General features: G+C 37.4%; 2 protein-coding genes across 6 annotated transcripts in view; one reads left to right on the forward strand and one right to left on the reverse strand.

The window, feature by feature from the left end:
• Window positions 1–12,307, forward strand: part of ANKS1B (ankyrin repeat and sterile alpha motif domain containing 1B) — a 1,001,987-nt gene that overhangs the window by 281,653 nt on the left and 708,027 nt on the right. The window lies entirely within an intron of this gene.
• GARIN6 (golgi associated RAB2 interactor family member 6) lies at window positions 17–766 on the reverse strand. Its single transcript, XM_036891158.2, is given in 3 exon segments — window positions 17–355; window positions 357–535; window positions 538–766. Coding segments are annotated over 3 exon segments (747 nt in total).

Raw genomic sequence — 12,307 nt, forward strand, 5'->3', positions numbered from 1 at the left:
GCCTCCGGAGGGAGGTTCATCTGGCCCTGAGCCCTTTCAAATGTGATGCATTTCCCAGGTGAGCTTCAGTACCAAAGGCTTTTTCAGTACCAGGACTTTTTGTTGCTCTCCCAAAGTACCCTGACCCCATTTCCTCGGGACTCTGCAAAGACTTAACCACTGGGCTCTTGTCTTCCTCCTCAAACCCAGTTATGTTCAATGTGCCCTCAGCTGGGATGGCCTCCCTACCACTGTAAGTCTCCACTGGTGGACTCAGGATGTAAACAGGGTTTTCCCAGAGAACAAAAAGATCTCTTGTATCTGAACGGGGACACGGCTGAAGGTAAAAGGAGTAGCCAGTGGCAAGCTTCAGGTGGCACTTGTTTTTTCCTGTTATGAATGGATAGCTTTACAAACCTCAAGGGAAGCAGCCTGGTTAGCTCTAAGATCTGTGTAGGTTTGTTATCTTTTCACTGGGTGGCAGGGCGGGATCTGTGAGCGTCATCACAGAGAGCAGCTGGTTGGGCCAGCAGCGTGACGTCAGGTAGTGTGAGGTGGGGCTGGTGCGAACAGTGCCCACAGTCACCATTCGGGCACGGTCATGCATGTCAATGACTTCTCTTTTGCTGACCTGTATGAAGTCACTCTCAAACGCTGGCATGTACTCAAGTATAGTATACCCCTCCTTGTACAATTGCTGCTGCAGTTTCCCCACGGAGGTACTGAACATGCCCACTGCCGGGCTGCTTTAGGCGGCGTAATATGGTAACTTAGACTGGCTGTTCATGGCTTCCCTTTGTCAAGACGGCTCCTAGGGGCTCCTCCACACCTTTCTTACCACACTTTACCATGCATCCTGTTTCCCTGGTTTCTCTATAGGTGGGCTAGCAGTGGTCTTCTGCATGCGCTTTTGTCTCTGAACAGCTGGGGACAGTGAGGACATGGATTACCAACTGATCAGTGACAAGTTTCACACCTGGATCCTGCCCTGCCTAGAGTGTGGAGATGTCCAGATGTGCAGATGTCGAGGCGCACAGAGGTCGCGGCCCCAGTAGATGTTGGGGTGTGCAGATGCCAAGGTGCACAGGAGTCATGGTCCCAGTTAATGTCAGGGTTCGAAAAGCTGGAGGTGCGCAGAGGGCACAGTCCAGGTAGACATAGGGGTGCGCAGATGTTGAGGTGCACAGATACTGATGTTCACTAGAACGTGGCATCAGAACCTCTACTTGTGCATGATACATCAATTCACAGTAGCCTTTGTTCTTTGAAGCCCCAATCTCACCTGCCAGTAGTAATCCTGCTCCTCTCCCCTCAAACCGAAGCCTCCACCTAGGTCTAAACCACCCCACCTGACTGCTTTTATCCTCTCCTGCCCCTGTGACCTGTGCCAGCACACACCCTTTGTCTCCGTCCAACAGCCCCTCCCCTCAGAGGGGCTGTCCTCTGGACCTCACCCCATGCCCCCTCACCAGGCTGTCCTGCCCGCCACAGCTCTGGCAGAACACCCCCTGCCCCCAGGGACCCATCTAAGGGTCTAAATACATCCTGGCAAATTGCTTTCAAAATGTGTGGAACAAACTATTAATTATGAGTTTAAAATACACATACTCTTATTCAGCACTTCTAATTGTGAACAGTTAGAATGGTAGTAGACAGTTTACCTTAAAGAGAAAATTGGGCAAGTTGGTAAAGTTGGCACAGGATGTGTGTCAAGGTTTGCTGTGGAAAAAAGAGATCTTAAACAAGATTAATATCTTACAGTAGGGGTTTGGTTAAGTAAATTATGTAGCATTCTGTGACAGAAAACTCTGCAGCCATAAAAATGATTATGTAGTTCTCTGTCTATTGACCTGAAGAGATATCCCTGACATTTTTTTTTAAGAAAAACAGAGCAAAGCAAACAGATTTCGAACTAGCATTATACACATGGTCCAATTTATGTAAAATCATCTGTGTGTGTGTTTGGGTATGAAACTATGTTCAGTGAAAGTGCTTATCTCTGGATGGTGTCATTTTTATTTTCTTTGTACTTTTATTTTTATTAGGATAATTATTTCTATTAACAGGAAGAATAAAGCTATTTTTATTAGCAATGTCTATTTTTACAATCATGATAAATTTTATGTTTGACATACCCTCAAATTGCTGATGAGATTTTTTAAAGCTTTTCCCTAGACATCTGTATCTTGACCATACCATGTAAAGAGCCTTAAACATCCTTAAACATCACACTTACATTCTATTCTTTACCTACTATTAGACTGTGTGTGTGTGTGTATATAATATATGTATATATATATTTTATATATATATATGCCTGAGAAGTTTTTGCCAACTGTTATAAATGTTATCAATTCAATAAGATTAAAATATCTTTATTGGCATGACAAGATACCTAACACATACACACATACATGCAAATATATATAAAGCCATAGTTTTTGAGTCTTTACTTTGTTCTATAAGTCAAAACATTTTTCTTCCCTTCATATAGAAATATCTGTTTATAGTAATATGGGTATTTTTCCTTTATTTATTGAGAGAACTATTCATTGTTCAATCACAATCAAATATCAATCTGAAGTCATTACATCTTAATTTCTGCTTCATGTCTATATTGCTTGTAATTAGGAAAGGCAATAAACCTAATATACATTTAGTAATCAAACTAATATTTTAAGTGTATCCAACTGGTTCAGCTGTTTTGTGAAAGGAATAGGAAGCACTGGACATAGTATAATTTAATTTATGTGATTAAAAAAAATAAAGTGAAGATATACCTATTTTCATAAAAGCACTTCTATGTCATGCACGTATATTCCAAGATATTTATCTCAGGCTTCCATTAAGTACTGAGTTAATTGCCTTGTGTTCAGGGAAACCAGAAACTATATTACTTGTATGTCCTATGGGCCTTCAGGTTTTTTTCCCAAACCAGACTTTAGACCAACTGTAGAACCTCTTTTATTTGGCCTGATACTCATCATGTGTAGCATTCTGGCAGATATGTCTCTATTTTCATGAATCTGATGACATTGATCTGAAATTCCTCTAGCTATTTAGAAAACTACCTTATTAGTACTTGCCCTTATTAGTATTGTACTTTAGTATATACTTAAGTAGCTCCGATGGTTAAGTAAAAATCTACCTCAACCTTATATTAAGAAATTCTTTTTAGAAGAATGCAGCAGCTTTCTGGATGCTTGCTCTTACAACAGATTTTCATATACTTAGTCATTAGATATTCTTAAAATAAATTTATTCTCCGTCTCCTCTACATTAGAGTTTGTGTCATTGGGCAAATCATTTAACCACCTGGGCCTTATTTTTCTCATCCTTGAAAACAAGGTGATCCTTTAGGTACCTTTCAACTTCACAAGCATTGCGGTTTTCTGATAGAGGTTTAACTTTATTACCCCTGTAATAAAATTACTACGTACTCCTGAAATACTCCAGGCAGTAATAATGAGTCAAGGAATTACTCAGATATCAATTCCCAGCTTCAGGAATTGTGTGATTCAGTACATAGTCTATTTCTGCTGATGAATTTCTTCTTGCTGAAACTTTTAAAAGAACCGATGTTTGAAATGTGGAAATGACAAAATGTCAGTTCGGTAAGATGGACAGTCAATCAGTGGGGGCAGCGTTTAAGACAATGTGATTGAAAATATGGGTTAAACATTTTAGATAGAATTCAGTTAATAAGGAACAGGCTGTGGTAAGGCAGATTAATTACCCCAAAAGATGTCTACATCCTAATCTTCATAGCTTGTGAATATGTGACCTCATATGGTAAAGGGACTCTGCAGATGTGATTAAGTTGAGGATCTTGAGGGGGGCAGTTAGCCTGGATTACCCAGGTGGGCCCAGTGTAATCACAATGGCCTTCATAAGAGAAAGGCAGGAGGGTCAGTCAGAGAAGGATATTGGATGATGGAAGCAGAGGTAGAAGTGGTACAGCATGAACCAAGGAATGCAGGTGTCTGAAAAGTAGGAGATGGATTATCCCCCATGCCCTTAAGCCCCCAGAAGGAACCAGCCCTGCCAAAACCTTGAGTTTAGCACAGTGAGAATCGTTTTGGACTTTTGATATCCAAAACTGTAAGAGAATAAATGTGTGTTATTTCCAGCTACTAAGTTTGTGGTAGTTTGTTATTGCAGCCCTGGGAAACTAATAAATACAGATTTTGGTACCTGGAAGCGGGATGCTGCTGTAACAAATACATAAAAATGTGCAAGTGGCTCTGGAATTGGGCAGTGTAGAGAAAATGGAAGACTCTGGAGTAGCATGATAGAAGAAGCCTAGATTGCCTTGAACAGAAATCTCCATGTTAAAGATTCTGCCAGGGAGGGCTCAGAAGTGATAGGGAAGAGAAGACATGCATTGTCTTAAAAAATACCTAAATAGTCATGAACAGAATGTTTGTAGAAGCATGGTTGTTAAAGGCAGTACTGGTGAGGATTCAGAAGGAAGCGAGGAGAACGGTAGTGAAAACCAGTATTTTAGAGAATACCTAAATCATTATAGTATGTTGGTAGACATATGAATGTTAAAGGTATTTTTGATAAGAACCGAGAAGTAAATGAGAAACATGTTATTAAACACTGGAAGAAAGGAGATACTGTATAGTAGTAGAAAGCCTAGAAGAATTGTATTCTATAATTATATGGAAGGTAGAACTGATAAGTGATGAACTTGGATATTTAGCTGAGGAAATTTCCAAGCAAAGTGTCAAATGGCAGCCTGGTTTCTTCTTGTTGCCTATAGCAAAATGTGGGAGGAAAGAGATAAATTGAGTAAATTTTAAGCAAGAAGGAACCAGTATTTGATATGTTGAGACATTCTTTGCCTATCCAGATTTTTAAAGGTTGCTAAAATTTGTAGATTCTCTGTCAAGAAAGTGTGTACTAGAGAGAGAACCAAAGCTGTATCTGAATTTTTTTCTAGTGCTTCAGTAGGATCAGAAAATCGGATTGTCCAGTCACACAGAGGGATCTTTGAAGAGGTCTTAGCCATCTCAGCACAATCAAGAGATGGAATTATCCAGAAAAGGTCTGAGGAGGATCTTCTTGTTTAATGGAATGAATTTCTGTGACATACATGAGATACCCACAAGGTTTTTGAGAGCAGTATATTAGCAAAGATATACAAGCAAATTCAGTGCCAGCTTGGACTGAAAGGAACAAGGAGAAGACACAATTGGATTCCTAAAGGAAAGGGTTCTTACTGGCAAGAAACAAGCTTATAAAACTATTCAGCTACAAATAAATGTTAATCTTTATGAAATAGGAATTAAGACTCAGAGTATAGGGCTGAGGGCCCAGAGGATGGAGCTGAGAACTACAAAGGATCATTCTTAGGCCTTGAAACCTACTGGGGTTTGCCTAGTGGGTTTTCTAAATTGCCCATGACTGTTGACTCCCTTTTATCCTTTCATGGGAATATCTATAATTATTATTCTATGATACCTGTCCTACCAGTGTGCTCTGGGAGCCAGTAACTTGTTTTCTAATTTCAAGATTCACAGATAAAGAGGAATTTTGCCTCAGGATGGATTATACCCAGAATTTCTTCCGTATCTGATTTAGATGATGAGATTTGGGACTTTTGAGTTGATGAGATTTTTGAGTTTAAGCGGATGTAATGTGTTGAGTCTTGGGGGTTGGATGTTGAAGTGGGTAAATGGATTTTACATGTGAATGGATGTAATTCTTTAGGGCCCAGAGGATGACCAGTATAGATAGAATAATGTCCTCATCCCTATATAAATGTCCCTGTTCTAATCCCTGGAACCTGTGACTATGTTCATTTATATGACAAAAGGGACTGCCAATGTGATTCAAGATCTTGAGATGGGGAGATTATCCTGGATTGCCTAGATGAACCCAATTTAATCATAAGGGTTCATATGATAGGGAAGGTGATATGAGGAGGAAAGCAGACAAATTTTATAATGCTAGTTTGCTAACTTCAAAGATGAAACAAGCTGTGAGTGAAGGAATGCAGGTGCTTCTTGAAAATGGAAAAGGCAGGAAAACTATTCTCCTAGAGTATCCAGAAGTAACCAGCCCTGCTTGCAGTTTGAGTTTAGCCCCATAAAACTCCTTTCAGACACCTGATCTCAATAAGTGTCCAACAAGAAATTAATGGTGTTTTAAGTTACTAAGTTTGACCTGTTATAGTGGCTAAAGGAAACTAAAACAATGACTACAGATATTAGGTCAGTAGACATTTAATCTGTTACATACTCGTTCAAGGAGCAGATACCTGTTATCTGTATCTAGGCAGAAGGTAGGAGATACAGGCATATAAAGAGGAATGCATTTTAGCTTTACTATCATGCATCATTTGATCTACATTTTTATATTTCATGCAGTCATTTTTATAACTTCTGAAATAATTGGAATAGAATTTGGACCATCAGAGAAGCTCCATTTTATATATTTTTAGGAAAGTATTATGATAATGATGATAGTAATGTTAATAATAATATCTAGTATTTTATTGAGTGCATAGTGCATGCCAGTTATGCTGATAGGCACTTTATATTCCTTATGTCATTTAAATTCCACCAAAATCCTATGAAATATTTTCACTTGACCTTGAGAAAATTGAGTTTCAAGATATTAAGTTGCCCAAGTTTACAGATCTATTATATTTGATCCAAAACCCATGTGAATACTTTTCTATGAAAAAAAAAGTTTAAAGAGGGCTTAGTTTCTCATAGTAAGGTAAGCCTATGTACTGTCTACTGTACAATATTTTTCATGATAGCATTTCTCTCTTTAAGAGGATATTGTTGCTTTTTAATGTCATTTTTACCTAGTGTGTGTTCAATTGATTTATCATTTTACATTGTGCTCCAGGGTGGTTGAACTGCTAAATACATTTATTATTCTTTCTATAAATTCAAAAAATTGATGGCTTGATAAGAATCTCAGTTCATTTAGAGTCCCTCCACATTTCCCTATTCTTTTATGCATTCATCTGTCCATTTGTTCCACAAATATTTATTGGCCATTTGTTATATTCAGGGTATGGAGCAGTAAACAACATAAACATGCATCATACCCTCAAATTGATTTATTTTTGTACCAGGTACTGTGGATGATATAAAGTAAGAGTTATATGTGATTTCTGCCTTAATGAGCCTTAAAATTTAGTCAAGTAATTTTTCTCACTGTTGTTTATTGACTGTATAATCTTGGACAAGTAACTTAATCTTTGCCTCCTGTTCTTTAAAATTAGGCTACTTCCTGTTTATAGGATTGTTATGAAGATCTTACAATATAAATGCAAGTTTCTGTCTAATTCCTTCTTATACAAAGGCAAATTGACTTTTTTCTCTTCAGTTCTAGGCCTCTGGAAACAACACTGGCAACTTTGGTAGGGTTTGCAAGTTAAAGGACAGTATGCATAGTACAAACCAACCTCATAATAAGTGCATTAAAACGTGTGTAATATTTATTTGTATCTATTTTTTATTATGACTAAAATCACAAATAAAACAGAACTTGAGCAACTATTGCCATGGAAAAAAATATAGCAGGTGATTCCAGATGTAGTATTATTAGGAAATGCCCGACATTTACTATTTCTACTACTAGCTAACATTTGTTGAGTATTTACTGGGTGCTCCACTTAATATAAGCAGTATATGTCATTTATTCCTTACTATGATCCTAGGATATAGGTACTATTATTATCCTCATTTTATAAGTGATGAAATTAAGACTCAAAGTATTTTATTTCTGAGGTCCCACAGCTTGTATTTGCTAGAGCTGGAACTTTACAGAACACGCTTTCATCCCTGGAGATACTCGGGCAAAGACTGGATGATTTATTAAGAGGTATAATGGTTTACACTTTTAAAAGAGAGCAATAAAAAAAAATAAATGGCTACCATTTATTGAGAGATTACCATGGCCCTGGTATGTTCTGTGTGCTTTAAGCACATTCTCTAATTTTCATATCACCCTATAAGGTAGGCATAAGTCCCTTCTTTTACAAATGATGCAAAATTATAGACAGGTTAGTTGATTGACCAAAAGCATACACCTCGTAAGTTACAAAGCTATGATTCAAACTTATCTGTATCTCCCTCTTTCAATTATACTAAGCCATCTCCAATTTTTAAAATGCCAGGCTTCACTTCTATAGTGCATGAAAAGGAACCATATTAAAAATGAAAGCACCAGATATTCAACAGCTAAACAATGAAATATCAGGTAGGGCAAGTAGGGAAAGAAAAACCTATACAATTAAAATAGCAAAAAGAAGAAAAAGGAAATGTGAAATATATCTCTGAATGTAAATACAGAATCCATTCCTAACTGCAGCTAAGATCAAACCCAGAATACACCACAATAGAATGTGCCAGAGACACTAGGATAATTGGAAACCTTTGTTAATTCTTTTCCTAATTGAACTGGTGATCCATGTACATTTAGCAGGTATCTATGACATAATTCAATATCCCTTTTCCAAGGGAAGATGGACCAGGTCAACCCATTTGCACACTATTGCCAGAGAAACATCTGAAGATGCAAATGTGAACAGTCCTTCTCTTAGAAGGCATGACTAAGAGGAATGATAAAGGAGGACAAGAAGGGAGAGGCTCTGGGCATTAGGTCCAAATAGACCTGAGATGAAATATTCTCCTCTGCTACTTGATAAAAGTCAGCATAAACAAGTTAATTGACTACTCTGCACCTCCGTTTCTCATTTACAAGGTTGCTTATGAGAGCCGCTGTAAAGGGGCATCAAGCCTGCCTCCTTAGAACACAGCCAACCCAGGGAATTACTGTCCTTTCAGCTATAGTCACCTGTCTTCATGGGAGCTCATAAAGAAAAAAATGCTGTTTTCTCACTCATTCCCTTTCCCAATCTGCATGTGGATTCCATATGTCTCTTTGGTTTGAAGAGCAGAGAAGAAATAATTTTTTGTGTACCTACTCTGTATGGATGGGTTAACAGAGGCTGAGAATAGGTTGGGCATTTCAGGTGTTGGAAAGAACTTATGGAAATGCTCAGAATCTGGAAAACTGATGTGTGTTCCCGTTCTTGGCATTCACACTAGTTTCACTATGACAGAGGGGAGAATTCTCAAACACAATGTTCAGAATTAGGATCGTGATAACTTTAGCATATCCTTCATACCACTAAAAACTCACAACTTGCAGTATGTATTTTACTCTGTGAAAAAGCACTCTGCGGCCATGTACTTATCACCTCTAACATAGCCAAACAGTTACTTCCTTTACACACTAACTGACCAGATTCCTGCCTGCTTCATTTACGGCTTTCTCTTCTCTGGTAGTCATAAAAACACCTCTTGGCAATATGACTCATTTGATGAGATACGAAATAGAATCTTACAATATCTCTTACAAGTAGCTATCCACATAGTTGAACAGTACAGAAGATGGTGCTTTGAGAAGCATACAGAGAATGAGAAAAACTCTTGAGACAGTAGAATTATGAATGCTAAAACATAAAAATTAACAAAGGATTGGAAAATAAAGAATGAAAACCAGCGAGGGAAAAAAATGAAAGACAAAAATGATGAATGCAAGAGCTCTAACATCTAATTACCAGACGATCTGGAAAGAAAAGGATGAAAATGAAAGGAAGAAATTATTCAAAGAAAAAAAAAAGTATTTCCCAGAGCTGAAGGATACAATCTTGATTTTAAAAGGCAGAGCTCAGGCTGGGTCACTGATCTTTCCTTCTTCTCCATGTACCTCTTTCCCCTGTTATCCTGCCCCTTACCCAACCCCAATTCCTAGGATGGTTTTGCCTTCATCCTAGTGTGTGACAGTCAGCCCCTGTGGCCTCCTAGGTAGTAGCTTAACCTATTAGAAAAGTGAGTAAAACATTGCTTCTTCTTGGGTGCAAAGGTGGCAGGCTGGGGGTCGTCATAAAGGAGAGGAGATTGAGCTTTAGGGAGAGAACAGGTAAAAAGGGAGAGGAAGGAATAAGTGGGTAGTAATGAGAGGAAATGGCAGGATAGATGGAGGAGCTAAAAAGAAGTGAAAAGGAAGAATGTAGATTTCATTTGTAATCCTTGACTGTAAGTAGTATATAGATTTTTCAAACATGTAGTGTTGTGGGAGTACAAGGTGGAAACTTGAGCAATTTACCATTGTCACGTGAATGTGGAGAAGAAATTACAGAAAGTTATACACCTTTGATGAGCCATTTTTCATCATGATAAATGGACAATTGGCAATCTAAAATACATTGAATAAGCATTATCTTAGGGCTCATCATTTTATGGTAATTAAGTTTGTAATTTACTCCTAAATTGCTTTGTACTTTGGCAACTTATATTTAACACAAACACCAAAAAATATGCGTATTTCCATTCTTAATGTAACCTCATTTCCTCAGGTCAGAGCACTTCAAAGACAACTATTTACATAGTTTCTCAAATACAGTTAGTAAGACTGATTTATTTTAATGCTTCAGTTTCTTCATCTATATACAATGAGGATTATACCTATTCAGCAGTCCTTACATGTTTAACCTCAAAAAAAGGTCAGCATATCTGAGGTGTTTCTGTTGAGGATCATTTCGTTTTATGCCTTAGAAAAATAGACACGATGTCACATGGATTTCCAATTTTGTCTGTCTTAATTTCAGAATTATACTTCATATTAATGTTTCAACACGAATTTTTTCATGAGTCTAATTTGTTTACATAATTCTTCTATATTTATAATCACTGTAAGATATATTCTTGTACATTTTGTTTTCACTGGATATTTTAAGTGATTTTGTTTTTATTAATTTTTTTTCTTAACATTAATTCTGGAGATATTGATCATTGTCCAGCATTTGGAAGGACCTGAGTCTTGTGGCCTATAAGAAATGTTACATCATTCCGTTCTTTTTTTCATAGTGTTCTGCTTAATGACGTGGTGATATAGAAGAAAACAGATCCTAATATAGTCAATATAATAGTTTAATAGACCTTTAAGAATAATCCTTTAATTGGTGATTATTAATAGTCTAATTTCAGCCACGACTCTGGAGGTTATCTGAATAAGAAGCTGCCTCGCATGCAGCAGACTCACACATAGAACCAAGTATCCACTCTCTGCAAGGAGACTTCCTGGACTCATCTCATTAATACCTCAGCCACCACTGGAAGCCAGTTCTCTCGGGTCATCTATCATCACCCACACTCTTATTCTTTATTGCTTTCATTGAACGCAATCCCTACCCCTTCCCTTACTCCTACTGTCTGTGGTAAATAGACTTATATTCTCATATTCACCAGTGCATGTTTCTCTACTTCTTGCCTTTACTCAGAAGTATATATATTTATTTGCATGTATATTAATTTATATCAGCTGCATCATTACCATGAAACTAGTAAGTCTGGAAACCAGCTGAATGTTTGTAAAGAGAGTTCTACACCAAAATTTGTACCATGGACAGCTACTTTTCTTATCACCCCCTTTCTTTAATATTTGTCCCTTTAACATATATTTGTTATTTTCTTGCTATATATCAGATACTCTTTACATAAGGAGGATACAGTGGTGAAAATTTTGCATTCTAGAAGGGAGACATAATAGCAAGTAAAGAAATGTTTCATTAGTGACAAATGCTATGAAAGAAAAAAATATAAAGGTGGTAGACACAAATGATGGGGACAAGAAGTAAATGGCAAGTTAGATTGTGTGGTCACAGAAGGCCTCTCTGAGAAGATGACATTTGAGTTGACACCTTTAATGGGAAGGAGCTAGTCACATGAAGACCTCTATGTTAGGAAGAGTGAAGCACAAGAGCAAAGGCCAGAGGGGCTGCCCTTTAGTGAGTCTGACCAAGTGTTAAAGATTTAGGTCAAAGAGTTAGTTAGGGGCCAACTGAGTTTCTGGGCAGAGTTTTAACTTTATTCTACTTCAAATGAGAAGGCACTAGAGGATTTTAAGCAAGAGTTAATGTGACTTACATTAAAATAAAATCACTCAGGATATGCCTACCTGGTTATATTAAGTATGTATCTGTGTTCATATGTATTTGTTAAGATATATTTGTTAAGATTCTACCCAAGCAGAAAACTGAATTGAGAGGAAGGTTTGACTGGCTATAGGGCTACCTTCAGAGAGATCTCAGGACTTTGGAAGAAAGTGATTATTTTGTTCTCTCCTTGTAAGTTAGTATTCTACACGGTGAATATTCAATTTTTTATTACAGAAAGTATGACATGCTTTTTCAGAAAAAGAGGAAAAATGAACAAGAATAAGGAAGAAAAAAATTGACAACTGTTCAAACAAAAAAATTTGATGAATATCTTGATTTTTTCTATGCAAGTAT

The sequence above is a fragment of the Manis pentadactyla genome, chromosome 10 (assembly GCF_030020395.1).
Source record: "Manis pentadactyla isolate mManPen7 chromosome 10, mManPen7.hap1, whole genome shotgun sequence".
Classification (NCBI taxonomy): Eukaryota; Metazoa; Chordata; class Mammalia; order Pholidota; family Manidae; genus Manis; species Manis pentadactyla.